Source organism: Dromaius novaehollandiae, chromosome 3 (genome assembly GCF_036370855.1).
Source record: "Dromaius novaehollandiae isolate bDroNov1 chromosome 3, bDroNov1.hap1, whole genome shotgun sequence".
NCBI classification, from domain to species: domain Eukaryota; kingdom Metazoa; phylum Chordata; class Aves; order Casuariiformes; family Dromaiidae; genus Dromaius; species Dromaius novaehollandiae.
In genome coordinates, this window is record NC_088100.1 from 49,141,799 (window position 1) to 49,164,291 (window position 22,493).

Below are 22,493 nucleotides of genomic sequence, written 5' to 3' on the forward strand. Positions count from 1 at the left end.
TTCAAAAAGGCAATTGACAAATTGTGTGGGATTAAACACTTCTTATTTCCACAGAAAACAGTCTGAAAGTAAGTTAAGGGACAGAAGACATACATACATACAGATCCATCAGGGCAACCATGGTAATATTTCAGCAGTTATTCTAGATTATCTCATCGTGTGCTACTGTTGTATCTTGCAAATTAGTGCTAGACATAGGCCAACACAGACTAAAACCTAGAGAAAGAGGGAGAGATGGAGACCATCTTGTAAGATTACCTCTGCTATCCTTGTTTTTTGACCAGGAGGCAACATAAATTTCATCCAGGCCAATTTCAACTGTACTGCTTCTTTCCTCACTTCTGTCTATCACCAATGTCACCATCTCCTCAGTTCTTGAATAGTCCAGCTGGAAACATGTCACCTACTTACCATGAATTACCGTGGGTCTATACTGAATGCCAGGTTATTAAAATCACTGGCTGTGGAAGAAAGTGACACAAAATAAGCTGCTATGTCAAATCAATCTGGCTACATATATGCAAGTATATAAAAGAGAGCTGGGGTTCAGACGTGAAGCCTAGTCCGTGACTGTCCACAGTGTTTAACTGTTAGCTTATTCCTCATCACATTATTGGTCTGTGCCAATTAGCAGACAACGTGTGGTCACACTTTGGGGACAGTGTGTGCCAAAGTCATTCCCAACAGGCAGCCTGAGTGTAGTCATGATGTCTTGGAGGGAAGAGAGCTTTGGCACATGGAGGTAAGCAGGGAAGATGTTTAGGGCTAGGGACTTCTGGCAGGAGGATGGCACTGAGAACACAACCACGAACCATGGCACATTGCTCCTCCCCTTCTTTGGTTTCAAATTCTGTGTGAGGGTTCTGTTTCAGCAACAGCAAAAGGTAATAGAAAGTGTGTTGACTGGGACATTCAAGGAGGTGCGCCAAAATAATTCAGACTTGCTTTCTCCTTTTCAGGAGATACAACATAAAAGATGCAGGTAATACACTGACATAAGATGGGAGCTGCCTTTTATCTGCCTTCAGTTCATTTCTCAACGTGTGAGCATTGTAATAATTAATTATGCAACCTGTTTGTAAAATCTTATTTAGAATCTGTTTATTAATTGCATTCAGAAATGTTATTAGGATAATTAGAGCCCGACTGCCCTGGAAATTGGATTCTTGTCAGTTTGAGGATCACTACTGATTAAGAGGCACACTGTGAAAATGTACCAAAATTCTTTGAAGAGAGATTTTCTTCAATTCTCTCATTGCTTCCTAACATCTGGTGTTTTTTAACTTGGATTTTTCATTTCCCATAAAATAAGAATAAAAACACTTCGGGATTGGATGGGATCAAATCATAATTACAAACTTTTAAAACAGACTAAATACTGAGAGAGCAGATCATTTGGGTCCACCTTTGGGGGGGAACTACAATTACTGGACTTTTCACTGTTTTAATGAGCCAGACTACCAGGCAAAGTATGAAATAACAAATGATAATAAAAATCTACCAATACAAAAACATTATGCAATGAAAGCATCTCTTAACTAATCTAACTCAGTTTGGATTAAATCAATTTAAGATACTCATCTGTCCTACAGAATTAATAATCATTCAGGCTCAGGAGAAGGAAAAAATTCTCATTTTGTTCAAGAAATGTGTTGATGACAGCTGTTATTGCTAAGAGAAATGTCTTTGTACAGCCCTCACTGAATAGAGCAATGGAGTATTTATTTTTGGGTAACACTGGATTGTTTTCAAGAACCTACATTTTCAATTTCTCACATTCCTATCAACTTATTTAAGGCTTCAGCAGACCCTGAGTATGTGTTCAGTAGTTTTAAAACAAACTTTAATCTTGAGGATTGAGGGCCTAAAACAATCAAAGTTAAAAAAAATTAACTCTCTCATCTTTCCACAACAATTCTAACCGTTAAGGCAGCCACGGCTACCTTTACAGTTAAATGCTGAAATGTGTCACAAGTCAATTTCAAAGCTGTGAAACATGACTGATCATAATAAACATAAGTGGGCAAGAAGTTGGCCACTTGCGGTTTCAATAAGACTAGTCTGAATGAAACTAACATACAAATTATTATCAACACTGCAAAAATATTCAATAATTAAGAAATCTGATGCTTCCTGGATGAACAGAAAACCAGCAATTTTTCAGTATAGCAGGTAAGGACAGACATTGAACCTAGGTCTGATGCAACTTTTCTGTAATACTTTGTTAAGTCGTCCTGACACCCTTCCCTTAGAAACTTTATTCTAATACAAACTTTACCACAGGTATAAAAAGGAGGGAAGGCTGTTTTGGGGGTGTGCATGTGTATAAAAAAAAAAATTGTAAAAATGTGTATACACACACACACTTAGCAAATACCCTGCCATTTTCACCCTTCCCTCTATAAATTTGAACCTAGCCTACAAAAATAGCAGATGTTCTCCTCTCCTTGTATTTTTTGGCTGTTTTAGTTACTGACATGAAAGGGACATGCTTTCCCACCTACCAAGCCCAAGAAATTCTTTCTGCTTTTTCAGAAGCTGAAAGTGTTAATAACAGCATTTACTTTTAGTTTTCAAAACTCTTTTTTTTTTTTTTTTTTTTTTTTTACTCTTGAATCATCAAAAATATATACTGGAATAAATAAGTAATTACACTAAATTTTTAAAAATCAAATTGTCCCAGGTTATTTTTCTTGAATCACAGAACATGTGAATTTATCTCTCAATAAAAAGATAAGTTCCCCTATCTAAGGAATAAACTACTTGTCTATACTCCCAATGAACCACACTCCATATGTGACCCTACAGCTTTCTGACAAGCCTGTCATTTTAGCATTCAGTACTGAGGTTGTAACTCTGAACTTTATAACTTTTTCACAGGGACTTGTTAGTAAGCGGGCCAAATAAGTAGCAGTTACTGTTGCTGCCACTGTCTCAAAGAAACAGTAACAGAACTACAGTTAAATCCACAAGGCCCTCAGTACATTACAGGGAAAAGAAATCCGCTCTTCAGTGCTCGCTTTTTGACTGTGAGAACACCTTCTTTAAAAAAGAAAACTGTTATACAACTCAGAAGTCTGGTAACCTCTTGCCATAGCAAAGGAACGCACTGTTAGCAATCAAAAAATCAAGAAAGGTGCCCCCAACTTAGTTAACATGACATCTTGACATAGGTTTTGTGTGTAATAAATCACAGATCAGAATGAGTTCTTTGTATTTCTGTGCAATTCTGTCTAAGCCAAAGAAAATTCTTTAACTCACAGCTTGACAGGTAGCATTTCAAATAACGCAGTGCAATGTTTACCTTGGGACAGAAAGCAATTATTTAAAAATAGAAGGAATTCATGATTACATAACTGAAAAGTTGCTTACAAACAAGATATGCTACAGAGAAGCATTAAAAATCTGCTGAAGTGTGTCAGTCTATAATCAGGGTTTTGCCACGGGCTTCAGAACAATCAGGATCTCATCCATTACCTTTTGCTTAGAAGTTGTTTTCAATTCCTTACAAAGAAGTGATGTAAGTAATGACTGCCATACAAGACATCACCACCTGTTACCTTTCAAAAAAGCTTCATTGCCTTTTAGGTTCAATGTCTTCTGAATAAGCCTAAAACACTTTGAGACTTGAAAAACCTAAACTATCAGCAGAAGAAAATTTGCTAAGAATGAGTGCATTCTTGGATCACCCTGGACTGAAAGAGCCACTAGGGAAGAGAAAATGTGTCTGAAAACCTAGATTATTTTTCTGTATCAGATACCATCCAGGACATTGGAAAAACATTAACTATCTTACTTTCATTTTTTTTTAAAAGTCAAATGAACTATTCTTAGATACTAGAATGGATTTTTGAACAGGAAATCATTGTAAACCATGTACTAAGGCTCTGATTAAATATTCAATAGTTATGAAGGAAAAAAGTAAGCAGTATCTTAGTTACCAACAAATGTGTGAAGTCTTCTCATTCTAAATAAACACTGTTCTGAAAGATGGAAGGATAATGCCACATATTTTAAAAATGTAGACAGTTTTCTAAATAAAAGTCTTGATTCTCTTAACACATCATAACAAGTCGCATTGTTTGCCACTTACATTGTTCGTTGTACCAAACACTGCATTCCACAGATACCATAAGAAAAGGCAAGTTCTTGTAAAACACGGTTTTGTTAAGACAGGTGCTTCCATTATGAGACACTTAGAGAATTACTTATAATACTAACCCACTTGAACATACCTTGAGATATTACTGAGTAGTCTATACAAATTGCTGATGAAATGCAGGTCTTAATTCAAGAAATAGACATTAAACTCTGTTTCAGTCATATTCTAGACCTGCTTAATTGCTTGTCTAAAACAGTTCACATAATGTAATTCAGCATTCGTTTCTCCTAACTTCAGAAGCAACTTCTTCTACACTTCCTGTCCCAGAAAAATACAAGTTAAATTGAAATCGCCCCTCTTATCCAGACTGACAGAGCCAAGAATGAAGCTTATGCATATTATTCCTTGCTCAAATTTGTATCTCTGGACCACCAAAGGCTGGGGTACCAGTGGTTCAGGATGTTTACATTTGAACAGAGGACTATCTCTAGTAAGCATCCCAGATGTTTACTGTTAGGTCTGTGCTTACTAACATGGAGACAGAAAAACATGGGTAAAGATAAGAGTCTTTATACTGAAAATGCATTTGGCAACTTGGTGAGATATGGAGAGTTCTTAACTTTATAAAATAGAGAATATGTGTGAACAGTTACACCAAGATGTTCTCTTTTATACAAAAAAAGGAAGAGTTAGCAGGGATAGGAAAACTCCCACCCAGCCCAACAACAAACAAATGGAAAGGCAACTCAGACTCTGGTTCAGAAAAAAGGATTTTTTTTTTAAAGCAGTATTTCCAAAGCTGGAACACACCACTACTAATTTGTGCAAGTACTGCAGTATTAATCCATAAAAAGAAACACCATCTCCAAGTCAATACCACTAGAATGGAAGTCACCAGGAACAAAGAACTCCAATGTGGTACTTCCCAATGTTTTATAAAGTCTCAGTTAAGGATTTTTAAAGTTACCTAATTATCTAATTATTTACTAAAATTAAGTAGGAATATAAAGAAGTCAATGTACAGGAAAATATAAGCTCAAATTTAGGCTATCTGCTTAGAAAAGCCTGGAAAAGGTTAAGCTGTAGGTTTACCTTAGACCAGGCAGTACAAAACAGAAGCGTCATTATCTCATCCATGGTCTTTCAAGGCTCCATGCTAGTATTCTCGTCAAGGTTGTCCAGTGTATCTATAAATGGGAGGGTGAACATGGGAGGAGAGAGCTATACTTTTTAAGTATTCTATCTCTAGCTGGAAAATGTCAACTTGAATGACAATGTAATTTATCATTTAGGGAAATGCTCCGCTGTAGTTTTATCTACACTGTTTTATGTTTTTAATAAAATTGCATGGAAAGCATCCTATTAATTTTCGTTAGGCCCGCCATATTCTGCATTCAAGAGGACATTAAACAGCTACTCAGTTGTCCAAGACAGGTCTAAAGTAATTAGGAAATATTATTTGTAAAAGAAGACTGACACACCCACCAATAAAATGAATAAATTCCCTGGAAAGAAGTTTAAAAGCATTAACTAACCCATTTACTTTGAAACAATCATCACTAACATTTAACTCACCAAATTTCAAACTAGTGTACTAAGGCTTGCTGCTTAACTAATTAAGGCAAGACCACACAACCGTGTGGTACAGTAACAGCACTTGACAGGGAGAAACAAAATATACATCCCATATTCCAGAGCTGCTGTCAGTTCTAGCCACCCTCATAAGCCTTGAATATTCTGCTTATGGGCAAGAGAAGAAGTTTCTTGAGATCCAATAAGGAGCTACTACTGTATTCATTCTGTCCCTAAAGATTCCAAAAAAACAAAAGCAGCAATGAATCCAGAAGAACTAAGCTGTTGTGTTCTGCACGGAGCGCATAATAAGGAAGAGACTTCAATCCAATATTCTGGAAATACAAAAACACTAATCAATAAAACAACTAACTCTACCAGCCATTGACAATAGCCATAAGCAGCATAGTACCTTGCTTTCTGCTCATACTATTGAGTCTAGATGACCAAATACACAAAAGCCAAATTAATCCAACTACAATGCAATGAAACAAATAAATGTGTATTTCAAACATCAGTAGATAATGCTACTGTTAGAATAATGACGCTACAGAGCAAAGTTTTATTATCCTAAAATATTTAAGGATTTTTGTTTGTTTCTTAGTACTGTATAGAGAAAAAACAAAGTTATAGACAAACCAGGGACCTTTTTAAAAAGGGAGACCACTATATCAAAGGAGAGACATTATGTATTTTTGATATGGCAGGGGGGGGAGAGAAGAAAAAACATGGAAAAGTACCAGTGGTCTAGAAAACAAAATGAAACATATACTGGTGAAGGATGCTTACATTATCTCAATTTTTCCTTGTGATTTTTTTAAACACAGTAAAGAACTAAGAATAGATTTTTCCATCCCCTGATATATAACAAAGGAACACAAAAGTCAGCAGCATTTTCACATACTCTCTGCATTAAACAAAAGAGGTTAAGCAATATATACATTATATATAATATATAATAGTTTATATATTACATGTATCTATATATTACATGTATCTATATATTTTTATATATATAGATATATTAAAAAAAATTCAAATCTTATGTTGTCTTAAAATGAAAAAAGTTACAAAGCAAGAAAACATGTACCTGATATACCCTGAGACTCTGCTTGTAAATCACAGTACCACAGCCTGTTTACTGGATCACACCCTTCTCGGATGGACAGCAAGACATATCGACCATCATCTGATACCTGTATGAAATTGCAGAAAATTAAGACAATCCATTCTTTGGGAAAAAATGTCCAAGCTGAAGTTAGTCCCTATACTCCTAGCAAAAATTAATTGATGGTACGGTTAGTTGAATGAACAGATGCATATGCAATACCAGAACTCAGAAAAAAAATATTGACCATTTACATCACTAAAGAACTTAAGCATAGTCCGCTGACATTTCAAGAGATCAGAAACAAACAGCTCTAAGTTTTCCCCTCCTTTAATTAAAAAAGTAAAACGTTTACAATTACCAAGATAAAACATTCCAACTAAAAAGGAAAAGCCTACATGAGTCAGGGTCAAAAAAAATTTGCAGGATTGTAGAAGACAAATAAACAACATTTCTACTAATGTTTGTTTGCTTTAAAAGATCATATTGAAATGAAACCTAAAGAATCAAAGACAACATCCAGGTGGTTACTCAGGTAAGACCAAGATCTGAGAGGAGAGATGACTTCTTCTATGTGTTTTTCATTAATGTTTAGTTGGAAGGCTACAAAATCAAAGGAGGACTTGTCATTATAGTTAAACTAGCACTGAAAGTCACACAGCACAATAATAAATATTGGCCATTGGCAGTGTTTTTCTATCCAGTCAGAGCTACAGAATGAAATGCATAGGACTGAAATACAGGTATTGTTACAAAAATCTCACAAACACCTACTATATTCTTCTAACATAGGAGGCAAGGGAAATAAGACTAATACTCAGCAGTCTGACAGCACTGTTTTATTCGTGTGGCTAATAAAACGTATCATCACCACTTCAGAGAGCAGAGTCTCACTGAAATATAACAGCTCCTTAAATGAAACCTTAAACCTCTTTTTCAAGTTTTAAAATCCCCTGGTCCTGCTATGGTGATTCTTAGGTCCTGCTGAAAGAACTGGGGAAGAATGAGCCAGAGTTGAGATAGCACAAACTGCTCAGCTTGCCCTGCAACTCTGCAGCACTTCTCAGATAGTCCTCTGCTGTGCTGCAGCTAACTAGCAAATGAAGACGTCAGTGCTTTTGCCCTTCACATAAACGCATGTTTACAGCAAGTTTACAGCACTAACCTGACATTGTAGTAACACAGAACAGACTCAGTATAAACAGTCAAAGTAAAACCTGCTGGGAGGAAAAGAAACAAGTAAAAATATCTCTCATCTCTCCACAATCAATGTGCTCCTATGAAGAAGTTTATGTAAATTCATTATGTCAAAGGTAAAGCACTGCTTCATCTTGTGATCAGCTGAATTGCCAGGCTCCTACTGAACTACAGTAATCAAAGAGAACCCTCCCACACCAATTAAAATCTTTATGTAGCACAAACAGAATTTCATAATGTTCCAAAAAAAGATGAGGCAGCCACATCTGCTGATGTAGGTGTCTAGATTCTTTCTAATCATTGACTACGATGTCAGTGTTCAAACGGAATGTTAAATTGTACAAGGGCTTTTTTTTTTAAAAAAAAAAAAAAAAAACACCTTAGGCTATCTTTTTAAAGACTCAAGGGTGCCACCAGCTGTTTTTGTCCAAACAAAACTTCTGAGTTTCTTGCAAAACCTCTGAACTTGAACTTCCAAACTCCTTTACCAAGATATTAATTCCATGCAAAAAGAAATTTAGGCCCCCACCGAATCCTACTGAAATAAATGGGGCCCAGCAGCGGCATGGGAAGGATCAGCCACATAAATCTCATTGAAAATCAGTAATTTGGGATAAACATTGATTTACATATTCTCAGAGATGCACTGGAACTGCACATGCCCATTGATCAGAAGAAAAACTTTGCTGCCAAAACTGCTAATACTGTGTGGAAGATGCATCTACCTCGGTGAAATCTCTGTATTTTGATCCCTATGTAAGCACTCCATTTTTAGTGCATAACCTGCCAGCTGAACTGAACCTACAGAAAAGAGTTTGTCACTAACTTCTTAAAATGGGCCTTCAGCACCTCTCACAGATTTACATAAACTGAATGCTGCCCCCACTACACAAGGTTTCCTCACTATGCTCCCTCTCTCCAGTGATGTCAAAACAGCCAGTATGCGAATCTTTGAACATCCTAGACATGCTAAAACCCAGCCGCATTCAGCTGAACCTTCCAGGATGCTTGATCACCCTTAAATCCCTAACACTGTCCCTGCTTACAGTGCTAATTGTTAATTCCTGAGTCAGTAAATCGCTAGTAGGGACTTGTTTACATCACTAGACAAGCACGGTTCAAGGATTTTATCATTCACCTTCAAAATACCAGTGATCAGGAATCAAAGAGTGGACGATTCTAAGGAAGCAGTAGGATTCACCATGGTTAGAAACGGGCTAGCCAAAATGTAGTTGCTTTAAACGGCAGAATGGTGAAAACCAAACCGGTGTTTCGCACAGGCCAAACATGCTTGCCGTGAACAGCTGCTTTGCCAATCTATTTTTTAAAAGGAAAAGCAGAATACTAACCTCTAGCTTAGGGCTCATGGCTTCAGTTACCACATACACCAGAAGAATTTACCAGATGCTAGAGCTCAGCTTTAGATTTTTGATGTCTCATTCCCAAGAACTTCCAGGGGTATCTGCTACGAGTCCCTCTCTTGCAGAGATGGAAAAAGGCTGGCAGCTTAGTGTCCCAGAAAGTGACTCTCTGAATGACAGCCACTTCATTCACAGCAGACTTTCTCTCAAGTTTACGAGTGATGGAACTAGTTTACTAGGTGTTTTCTGTCAGAAAACAGCTCAAAATGTCTTAGAAGCCACCTGAGCTGGTGATTTGCTTCATGTGCGCTCATTTGCTTACCATGCCAAATTAAATGAAGCTCACAGTGTTTTCATTTTTGCCATTTTTATTAGGTTTACACACAGAAAAATCTAAAGACTACTGTTAAATACACATTATGAGCTACACCTGTATCATAAATTTTCAGATGAAGCTTCTTGTTTTGCCTCTGCATGAGTATGTACACACACAATAAAATTATTTCCGAAATGGTCTCTGCTGTGCACATATAATCACCAATGAATGCTTCTGTCTGCTCAGGCTTCTCAAACACACCCTTTTTCCTGGCAAAGCTTTTGAAAGTGCAAGTCTATGAAGGGAAGGCAGGAAGTAACAGGAAGTCATCAATTTAAAGCTTCCCTCTCCTGGCATGGCCCTTCTGAGCCCATTCCAAAATTACCAGATTTAGATGTTTTATTGACAACTGATGCAAGAGGCTATTTCCTGTCTACACTTTCATATGACAGTCTCCAATAGAAATTTAAACCTATAGACACAAAACAGGAATCACATCTTCCAAAAAAAAAAAAAAAATCTTACTCAGGGATTTTAATTACTTGTTAGGTTTACTTTGGTTAATATTCATAACATTATCTATGCAAAATAAATTTCAGAAGAATTAGACCTTATCTATACTGCTATTCAAACAGATACACAGTTTTGAGGATGCAGGAAGGGAACTTAGCAGAAGACAGTGCCAAATCTCAGTATATGAAAGTTAACTAAAACTTAAACAAATGTTTCCAAGTTGTCTTCTTAAAAAGCATTTTATCAGCAACTAATTATACTATTAAAAAAAGAGTCCATATATCTGAAAGTTTACACAGTCACTCAGAAAAAAAAAAAAAAAACTAAGATTCCTAGGGAACCAAGAACAACATTAAGAAAACAGCTAAGATAAATTTAACAGGGCAGGTTGCAAAATTGAGACATCTCGCCTACTCCTTCCAAGATAGATTATACCCCAAAACAGAAATCAAAATTAGACAATCATTTTTGAGAGAAGCATCTTCAGTTTTGTTAGATTTCAGTTTTAATTAAACTAGCTACTGCTATATGCTGCTTAAACAACTATTAATACTTCCAAAAGCACTAAGCTTCCTTCTCTTGGTAGATACACAGCAACTTGCCCGATACGTTCTTTTTCTCTCCTCACCAACTCATAAAACATTACGAGTGGGTGTTGCATACCAATACAAATTTCCATTAAACTCAACAGTATGATGCACAAAAGCCTTTCAGTCATGGTTAGCACCCACACGAATCTGTTTTTTACTGTTGTGAATTAATGGTTAACAGAAGACTGTATGCTTTACCCAAGAAACAAAACCTATTTGCAAATTTCTGTTGCTGCGGCAAGAGCAATTCAGAGCTTCCGATGACAATAAATTTGAGCACATCTGATGAGTTTTTCCTTCTACATTCCCAGCTGGACTAGTGAAGAGTTGATAGCAGTTTATGTTTAATTTGAAGCAGGAATCCCCAAAGTATATTGCTGGTGGGATGCCAATTAGGTCTATCGCTATCACTGCTCTCACATCAGTGAGCTCTATAACCCAAAGGAATTTGACAGAAGCAGGACACGACACCGACTGCAGCATGCTAAAATGTTTAATACTATATTGCAGATTTAGACATCCACATTGCAAAGTTACAGTTTGATGAGCAAATTTTGGTAGCCGTACCAGCTTATGTAGTCTCCGCCTCTAGTTCTTCCTTCTGCTGTGGTTACTTGTCCCCACCCAGCTTCATTTCCCTAGCCATGCCACTACAACATTGGCTCCGTTCTCAGTTCAGTTCAGAGTGCAGCTGCACAAATGTCTGAGCTGACACATTGCAGCAAGCAGCTGGAAACAGGAATAATATGGACAGAGATTGTTTAAGGCAGCTTAGATGGTGCTGCTGACAAATGTGTGATCACAGCCTGAATGCTACTGACTTTTCTATACTGTAAACAGACAAGAGTCAGGGTTTCAAAATGAAAAGAAATAGTTTCCTCACTATCATTTGGCTTATACTTATACAGCTACATGTTCTTCATGAGGTCAACTGCAATCCTTTCCCTTGGCCCACAAAGTTACAAGCTGAAATTTCATACCAGCATCTCACTCAAATCTTAGAATGCTTTCATGGTTCAACGTAAGAGAGACAGCTGTAGTTTAAGAACCGACAGCTTGGATCAGAAGTAAGTTCTGCTGGTTTCCCAAATTCTTGAGATGTTTTCCTTTCAGCTTGAATTTCTGTGAGAGATCTAGAGTACTAGCCAGTGCAAATTTCTCTCAATAAAGGAATTTCTATCATTTCAAACTGCACACACTGTTAAAAGGTAAGGCAGCTCTACAGCAATTCAACATCTCAAAATCACCAACAGGTCATGTCAAAATGGGACAGAAGAAATCCTGTAGCCTTTCAACTGGAGCTGAGCTCCTGGATACCTTAAATGCTTTTCAAAGCCTTCAGCAAAATAACGATTATATTGGCAGAACACAGCAGCAATCTGTAACTCAACACTGGTGGCAGGCACTATCACAGGGAACTGTGAATGAAACTCAGGAATATTTCGAAGAATTAATGTTGGCATATAGTATGTAGTTTTGTTGCTGTTCTTCAACCAAGTGGCAGTTTGAAGGGATTTGATCTGTTATTTCTGGAATAGTCACTGTGACCATGTTTAGACCGTACAAATAAGTATCAGTTTGATAGCATTGCTCACAAGTACTATTTTGTTTACTTAAAAGGATTTGATCCTTGAAAGACTAAGTTTTCTCTGTAGAGATTTTACTTTTTAGTGGCTGACTTTTCTTTTTACTAGCAGTTTTGTTTCAACTTTACCTCTTTTCTCTCTTTCCATAAAAAATAATTTCTGCTTAGAAAAATGTTCAGAGATGCTAAGGTCTACCTGTGGCTTGGATAAATTAATGGATATCAAAAGAAGAAAAATTAGCGTCTAAACAGTGCATACAAGTAAAATGAATTTTCCAACTACTTATGGTTTTGTCTTTACAAGATATCATTAATTCATTACGCAAGTCATATAAGGAGCCCAAATGAGTTGCATTTTCTGCATTCACAATAGCAGTAACAATCTGAGATTCGCAAAAAAAAGAATTTAAATATTTTGTCTACTACCAACACATTTCAGACCAGAGTTTCATACATAATTAAAAAAAGAACAATCAGGAGAAGACTGTAGGGTTTTCAAACTTCCTGGCTTTACACATTACTCATCAGCTAAAACATCCATGAGAGACATTAAAGTGCTTTGCTTCTAAATAAAGGGGTATGACAGCACCCCCAGTGAATATTAATGCTAGTTCTTTGAATACCACCTGGCTAGTTACCACTGCAAGATTTAGGATAGTGAAGAGCTCTTTATTTTTAGTTCACAAATAGGGTCTTTTGAATGCCTAATATTATAGTAAGACAACTATACATTTTACTCCTTTTTAAGCTGAGCAATTAAAGTGCTACCCCCCTTTCCCGTTCCATTACTGAGGTGTAAAAAACTAATCACTGCATATTTGCTTCCATATAACAAGCTACTAAAATATCGAATAAGTAAAATTCAGTTATTGGAGAACATGCCGTGTCCAGGATAAGATAAACTGTCTTCTCCTGTAACGCCAGACATTAACAGTATTATAATCCACATCCTGATCTTCATCTGTGGTTATTTACAAACTGCTGCTCTTCACAGACTAGTGTCCTCTGCATATCAGATAAGGTAATTGTCATTGTCATCTAATGCATTTATAATGGAAAAGAGCAAACAAATCAAAGCTTCCACGCAGAGCCAAACGGTCATATTAGGAACTGGATTCTGTGCACTCAGAAAGTAGCCAAGGGAAGATCACACCCTCCTGAGAAAGCAAGAGGTGTGGCAATAAAGATGCCATGCATGACTTTAATAAGTAGGATTAAAAACTCATAGCACCAATAAGCTACATTTTAACACTGCTGCCATTATATGCTATGTATACAACAGTTTAAACCACCCAGAGTAACTGACCAGAAATCTATTTTTTTTTCTTTTGAGGACTGTACCCGGCCACCACTGTAAAATGGACTGATGATAGCTGTTACTTCCTGAATTTTACATGTATGCCGCACTGAACCTGAACACAACTTGACCCAGAAGAATCTACATGCAAGAGGACATTTTAGATTGATAAAGAAATGACCGGCCTTACATTATTTATCAATATTTTAAAGCTTCCTACCAAATTAATAAAATAAAACCTGGAACAAAACATAACTCTTCTACAGAGGGAAAAATAAAATAATCCTGCAGAATTTGCCAGAGCCTTTGGTCAGTAAAAGATGAGAACAATTATGCTGTCTAAACGGCCTCAAGTGCTCCAGCGTCATATGTGTGTGCATGCTCCTGTGCCACAAAGTTCTGTTTGTACAATGACAAAGTCAAGAACCCCACTGTTATCTCCCAGCATTTCAAATTCCACTTTTATTAACTCACTCCTACTAAACTCATTACTACTAAAAAGCAAAGTTTTTTCCCTTCCTAGAGGATGAAACAATTTTCCATTAGGTATTTTTTTTTCTTTTTATGAAAGGTATATAAAACTATGCTTTGAAATTATCTTTTGAGTGGTGCGTGAAGTCACTGAAGCCTACAGAGAGCAACGAACATGTTTTATGCTCTAGAAGTCTTTTGAGAAGACTAGGATTAGTGCAAGAACTCCACTTCACTAAGCAACCTCTTGCACTGTCCGCACAATCCAGGCCCTCAAAGCTGGCACTCTATGGCCAAAAATGCTTATTTTGTCTTCTATTTGCATCATACTGATTAAACGAGCTTGATTTCAAAAGATCTAGTTATGGGTGATCACAGGTACACAGGATTTCAGGATCAGGCCCAAGAGAAACTACTTACTACATTTTGAAAAGCAGGATTGACATGTGGCGTGAAGTATATGGCCTGTTTATATGTTAATAAGATGCTGGCATGCTCTCTCCCTCCATCCCCCGGGTTAGACGAATTGTTTTGGACATTAATTCAATTTCCTGATTTCAGGTGTGTTTTAATTCTTGCATGTCAGATACAATAAATGAAGGAGAATGTGCTGGTATAAAGAGCATTCCTATCCATATCCTTCTGAGCCGCTGCTAAGCCTGTGGTTGAAGGAGACCTACCAAAACCAGAAAATTGGGATTTTTACCTTAGATCATCATGATTACAACCATTCCAATTTTAACAGGACACTGGACAGCCTTGTTCAGAAGCACAACACAGCCATATGCACATGCATATTTACATGTATTCCCTTTCTTAAATCTAGCACAGAGCAAAACTAGAAGTCTTTTGAGGAGACAGACTATACACATCATGCAAGGTTTCTGCTGGGGCTTTCAGCTTGCTTTTCAGCACACTGCAAGTTCTCTAAGCCCCAAGGCAAGAGGAACTTGGCTATGTATTACCTTCTATCATAGCCCCACTTACAGCCAGAAAGATTGCCTGGGTGGTGGTAAAACTCCAGATCTACTGCCAGGGCTGAAAGAAAACATCCACAGTTCTATTCCAAATTCAGCCTTGACAAAGATAGCATCTGATTTTACAAAAACAAACGAAAAACACCACACAGCTCTGTTTTGTTCAGTAGTGAGTCTCACTTGAGCAAACTAAAAATGTTTTGAGCCCTCTGCCTGCATCCTGCTTATTCTTCCCCTGTGGATGCTGTACTTCTACATCTGGCAAAGCTTAATCCTCTGCACTCTGAATTTCATCTGCAAGATCACCTCCTTGGTTGTGAACCACTAATGTAAACTAAAAGCTCTAAACTTTTCTTATCAATTTAGGTATCGTGCACAGTGCGTGTTAGACTACATAAAATGATGTATTGTTTCAGCACTGGCAGACTTGGGATAGGAGGGTTTTTTTTTATTTCTATGTCCTTTCCTGCCAATATAGACTTTTAACACTACCAACTGTGAAAGGCTCTTACATAACTTACTGTATAACTTTCAGAGTAACAGCCTGACTGTGAAAGAGATATATGCTATATGAGTCCAGAGAAGAAGCAAGATGTCACATAAACAGAGAGGTGGAAGCCAAGAACGCTCCTCTTTCAGAGAGTAGCTGTGACATTGCAAAGGTTTTAAAAATCTTCATACCAGACTGCCCTCTACTGGGATGTTATTCAAATAGGTTCCATTCCTGCTTCTTCCCAACTCCCCCACCATCCTAGAATCTGTACCAAAAATATATATGTATTTTCTACATGAATGAAGAGATCTGATGGCTACTTCTTCCAAAATGATCTAGCTATAAAGTCTGACTGGAAATAAACTGAATTTTTTCCTCACAAGCAATTCAAGTGAGAAGCTGAAAATACATCCATATTTCTATGCCAAGACCATTTTCAGCATCACAGATTTTGTTTAAATCAAGCATACTAGTGCTGGTGTTGAATGAGTAACGAGGCAAAAAAACTGAAGCTATTCTATTGCGTGTTGTCTTCTAAATGTATTAAGCTGATAAAATTTTACTCCACCCTCTTCTCTACTAATCAGTGGCCCACATTCTTCTCTCCATTGAAAATAAACACCACGCCAGCTCTCTACACTGCATCAGAGACAACTGATTTTTTGGAGTACACTAGCCATATTATTACTTTTACTGTCTCTCAAGGATCTCCTTTTAGGATGCTTTTCACCTGCAAGTAAGATACATCTCTCCTTTATCCCACAGTTCCCAGACCTGCAATTTCTGCCTTAAATCTGAGCGTGGAGATGGAAGCTCTGTCCTTACTACAAAGGTTTGATAGTTCATACTAGACTACCCATACAACCAATTGTCTTCACTGGAGCTTGTACAAAACACAGGAGAATCTCTGCCAATTTGGCCTAGCAGAGCTCTATGCAATAAAAAAGTTTGCTTATTAATGTGATATGAATACAAGTGAACAGACTCTTGTAAAATGTTGAGCTGTGCAAAGCTGTATTTTAAAACCAGTGGCACCATATTAGTACAAAGGAAGAATACTTAGAGCAAAGCCAATAAGCCATATCATTTATTTTTTATTAAACTCATTTTAATTTTTTCCAATTATTCTGTGGTCTTCCACTCTCTCAAACTCTACTTTAAAAAACTGACCAGAAAACTTGTTTGAATGGCCTAAAGAGAAGATTTTTGACCTATTCCACCAAGGTGAAACCACATTTTGTAATTGCTAGGGTCTTTTTTTTTTCTTTTTTTTTTTTAAATTGCAGAATACTTGTTTTTTGCTGACCATTAAAATCCATCTTTCATTAATATCAGGATTCACAAAGCCACATTTTACAGCTGGAGCTCACCAGACAATCTCAGAGTATCAGCTGTTTTAAAGTACTTTCACTTAGATACGCTTGTGATTATTTACCAAGGCATATCTCTGCCTTACCAATCCATTTTAAATTAAACAAACATTTCTTCTTAAATATCAACATCTCTCTGGAAGATTACGCCTCCTAGAGGTCAAGAGAACAGTCATAAGAAGCTATATAATTAAATTTATTAAACAACAATCCACAGTAGTGAGATGTTTCTCTATTCACTACTGTCCCTACTTTCTTACTACAGTGTTTTCTATTCATGGGTGTTTCAATTCAGGTGACTTTGGAGCTGGTAGCTGCCCTGCATTATATTATTTTCCTGTTCTGCAGCAGGAATTATTACTACCAATCCTCTCTTCGCACTCCAAGGATTTTTTGATCATTTAATATAAGGGTTATATGTTCTCATTAATCACATAAAAATTACCCGAGACATTTTGTATCTGAAAAAAAGCCACTTCTTTATGTTTAAACTTGTCTCAAGACTTTTGTTCACAACAAGGAGTCAGGAGATGCAAGAAGGCTGCTCCTCTCTGCCCTGGCCAGACTAATTCTTTGCTGCTCACTACACACACTTTATTATTAAATCTCTTCCGTGGTCCTCACATTTAGCTCTCCACTTCTGATCTTGAATTGCTCCAGCCCTGTTTCTTCAACTTAGATAAGAAAAGGCTGTTAGCGTGCTACCATCTTAAAGAAGGATTTGCTGAACAAGACCCTAACATAAGTCAAGCATACCTCTGTATCTAACGTAAAGAGATGAGATCACATTCCAGGTGATTTAGTACCATCCGAGACTGCAAACCTTCACTATCCTAAAAAGCTGTATATTCTAATGAATCAGACAACAATACTCCTTCCCCAAGGAAAATGAATTTGCCTTCACGACATGTAGTTTAGCTCACGACACTACAAAACAATAACAACATGCATCACTTGTGTGAATCAGTGGATACATCACTACAAGACATCTGTCACCAACAGAAAAAAGCCCATTTATTTATGGAACTGAGGAAAAATATGGATAATGGTTTCCAAACACCATTTTATTGCCAGCTGAACTCAACAGAACTGATTAGTTTTTAAATAGTAAAAAAAGTCCCGAAGTCCCATTTGCAACTTTACGATGATGGTCAGGTGGGATGGAAAGCTGTCTTTCATGAATAGATGAGATAATGGAAAAAGATTCTTTTTATCTGTAGATTCTGTGAAGAAATCTGATTTGTATAAAGAAAGCTCAGTGCAGTCGCTTTGCTTAGGAGTCTTTCACATTCTGGCTCACTGTCTCATTTTTAATTTGACTGTTCAAATTCTTCAAATGAGCCTTTGTTTTCTGGCAGCCCAAAGAAAATTAATCCCCAGTATTTTGGGGATTGACGTGTTGAGAAGTGAGGCTGGGTTAATGATCACTTTTTAGAAAAGACATACTCTCAAAGCAAAGTAATTATTGGAACTGAATACCCCAATCAAGGCAAAAATATTCCACATTCATCACAAATGTCAGGTGAAAAGAGACCCTACATAGAAGCAAAAACATACTGATTAAACATGGTTGCCAGGAGAGTACAAAAAAAAGTCCAACAGGATATTACTATCCTTTGGAAAAACATCAGCTTCCTCATTAATAGAAAGACTACTACATTCCAACAGCACTGAAAACAGTGCACTCACTTAATGAAGAGCTGTTAAATCTAATACGAAGGGCAAAATGTACATTAATTACAAACCTCAGGGTCTTCTGAACCACTCATGGAAGTCAGAACACAGCACGGTTACCAATCATTAAGGTTCCCTGGAATGTTCCACAATATACTTGTAGTTCAACAAAGCAAGCTTAAGAAATCAGTTCCAGCAGTTACTCGATCCATCTCCAGTATCACAGTATGCTCCATATTTGTGCCAGTACAGGGAAACTTAAAGAGTCTCCACCTGAGCATACAGTATTAACGTAGACTGCAATCTGTATTCTCCACATGAATAAGTAAAATAGACATATTTTCTTTTTCATATATAGACATATTTTATTTTCAGGAAGGATACCGGGAAAATAATTATGTGACTGAGTATTCAGACATTCTTTGTGCTCTTTGTGCAGGAAATAAAGGCTGGGGCTCAACCCTGACTAAGAAGAAACCAGAACACTGACAAACGATCCCTGTCTATGCCGGAATTCACATCAGGCTATGTCCCGAAAGAAGAAAAAACATACGATTGTGTTGTTACAGACAAGGGTTGATTTAAAGCAGACGAGACAGTCTTACTTTCAGCAGTTTTTAGTTGATGATTCTTAGTTCAATGGTTAACTCTCTAACCCTAATAAAAAGCATTCTTTTAACAACATGTTTTTCATCTCATACCTACTACCAGCTGTTAGACAGAATCTGAAAAACTGAATATACTGATGACAAGCTTCAGGAGATGTACTATACCTCAGCTCCACCCATCCATTTCGGTTCATCAGGAAATTCAGCACATAGGATATCTTCTGACTGGTTGGTTCCCAATACATGGTAATGCAACTTTTGGTGGAGATTAGTGGAGGTTTCAGTACCTAGTGAAATGCAGATGTTTAAATCAATTACTTCTCAAAAAAATCCAAGAACATCCCCCCCCCCCCCAAAAAAAAAGCCCTTAGAAACTTCTGCATCCCTTTCACACACAAGAGAAGTCATTCAGCAGACAGAACTATGAATAGTTTGAGTCTACAACCATTCTGACTTCTACACAGGAAATTGAACAAAACCCTCCAAAACAAAACAAAACTCCAAACATATGGCAAAATAGTGCAAACAGTTAGCCTTTCCCGTTATTGCAGACAAGACATTCGTTAAATGTGAGGATTTGACATTTTAGGCTTCACTTTCCAGAAATACTAAACGAGCGAATAAAAACAATGCCCCTCCCCTTAATGATATTTTTGTTTCCATCTCACATGAGGCAATTAAGGGGAAACTTATTGCTAATTAACATTCGTACACACCTTTGTATTTCCATCTAGTAAACATCAAAGAGAGGTGTTTTAAAAAACTGCATGAAGCACTTCTTGATTTTTTTTAATTTTGTTCTTGCAACACTTCCTAATGCAACACTTCAGCTTCTAAGTTACAAGCACATTTCAAGGTGAATAACATAAATGAGCGTCTAGTTTGGGAGTTTTGCAAAACCGTAGTCTGCAAGAGTAAAATATAGGGCCAAAGCCCAGGCTGACTCCAAGGTTTAACAAAGAGCACAGCTCCATAAAAGAAACTTTTCAGTAGCACTGCCTTATTAAGGAGCTGCTAAATTCCTTCCCTATTGATGCTCCCCAGTAAATTATTCTCCTTCCTGTGCTACTCCCAAAGTTTTCTTAGCATAAACATTTGGAATTGCTGCGCAGTGAACCACAGATGAATAATCTGGTTGCATAACAAAAACCCTCCCTTGTGCCTCAGGTTGTTCTTCATCAGGTCAACTTCCCAAGCCAATTGAGCTACACAAGTTCATAAGGGGCACAGATCTAAGTGAACCATCATCAAACATCCAATTCCAGCCAACACCACCCTGCATGAGATCTAGGTAAATCATTGTGGAAAAAAAGAAAAGGACCAACAAAATTTTATGAAAAAGACAGGGTAGGAAGTGACACTAATCAAATATAGGTTCTGGTCATACAAGACAATCTGGTATCTAATTGCATAAACCAGCATAGCTATATACTTCAAGAGGCCCAATAACAGAAACAAAGCATATACACTTAGGCTTCCTCTTGCAGACATAAGGATAGGTTTCTGATGTCATCTGCAGCACAAAGAATTGAGTTACTATTTAATGTCATTTAACTAAAGAATTTTTCTGTGACAAACTGCCCTAGGACTTAATTACACCAATTTATTGAAAAAGGCATTTTGTTTACACAAAGTCATACTTACCATCACTTTTCCCATCTTGTTTTGGATAACAGTTATAGAACATGCCTTTTCCATCATGGGTCCATGCCATGCAACTGAATTTAACTCTCTCCAATGTATCTGGAAGATCCTCAGGACCTTCCACTTTCATAAACTTAATAGTAACCCAATCAGAACCACTAGAACTCAGGCCGTATGCAAAATATTCACCATCTTCACTGAATGCATAACCTAGAAAATCAGAACCAAATAAGATGAAGTAAGAAAACACACAAGAAATCAGTATTTTCAAAAAAGTGTTTGCTATATTGTCACATAGCTTTTCAGTATATACTACACACTAGCCAAATCCCAAAGGACAGGAGAAAGTGGGGAAGCAGTTAAAAACTGTATTATTGAACACTGACAGAAGAGGTTTTATTTTCTAAAAGACAGTTCAAGCAACTACATCTACTATTATTTGGGATTCACAGCACTTTTCCAGAGTCTCTGTAGGTTTCTCAAATAGTTCACACATCTGAGTTCAGGCATGCGTACTCAGGAAGTACTGTTAGCAACATTGCTTATGCCTAATATCTGAATTATGATTTGAATAACAATTTTTCTACTTCTCCAAGCCTGTGAGGAAGAGGTCGAAGCTGAAAATGCACACAGGTATGGACCACAAAGGATTCTAAGAAAATAATTAACATTACCAAAGAAGTAAACATGAGTTGAGATGAAGGGAATACATTCTCAAATAAACTACCACTCCAGTACAGGAGTCACTGAAAACTAGACCATGCAAAGGCATGAATACTGAACTAACTAGGAAAAAACAAGCAAACAAAAAAACCACTAGCAAGCAAATGGATTAAATGACAGTATTCTCAGCTCTCAGATTTGTGTAGTTCTACCAACACTTTGAGGAAAACATGATTCTGAAAAAAATTCGGAAGAGCTTCTATCATAATTGACAAGAATCAAATTCACTCTTTCAAATCAGCTCAAGTGTAGTGAAAAGACTGAATTATCATGGGCCTGAACAGACCTGAAAGTAACTACTGGAAGAAGGAAAAAAAAAAGAAAAAAAAAAAAGAAGAAAACTTTTGCATTTCTTAGAAAATGTAGCTTTGAAAGGCAACACTGTGCCACCCTAACATATTCACCCACATAAGAATGGCTATTCTGATTCAGAACACAATTCCACCTAATTTACCTGAACAGTAACCATACAGAGATGCCTACAAGAGTAAGGACAGTACAAGCATATGTAATATTTCCCTGAAGTATTCTTATTGCCTCTGAATCTTTTTGCATTTAAGACTTCTCATCCCTGAAGTAGCTGGCATATCCAGCTTCCCTTTATATTCCCATTAAGCTTTTTACATCAACAACATCTACTGGCAAGAAGTTCTTACAGTATGAAAAACCATGTTCTTTTGTTTTGGACTCCACTCCCACTGCCTTCATTTGACATCCCCTCATTCTTGTACTTGAAAAGACAATGAATATTCAACCTTTATTCATTCTCTCCACGCTACTTCATGTTACTTCTGATTTTGTAGTCTCTATCATACCCCTGCTAAGCTGTTCCTTTTCCAAACTGATGACTAGATTGATACCTTTAATTGTTCCTGTTGCCCTTCCCTAAACT

The 22,493-nt window shown here is 37.0% G+C and overlaps 1 protein-coding gene across 1 annotated transcript in view; it reads right to left on the minus strand.

Moving 5' to 3' along the window:
• The window catches only part of PREP (prolyl endopeptidase), a 118,578-nt gene that overhangs the window by 82,454 nt on the left and 13,631 nt on the right, over positions 1 to 22,493 (minus strand). The window contains exons 5-7 of the mRNA XM_026119906.2: positions 20,879 to 21,088; positions 19,400 to 19,521; positions 6,765 to 6,870 (exon numbers count right to left, since the gene is read on the minus strand). Coding sequence (XP_025975691.1) covers positions 6,765 to 6,870; positions 19,400 to 19,521; positions 20,879 to 21,088 — 438 coding nt within the window. The remainder of the gene's footprint in view (positions 1 to 6,764; positions 6,871 to 19,399; positions 19,522 to 20,878; positions 21,089 to 22,493) is intronic.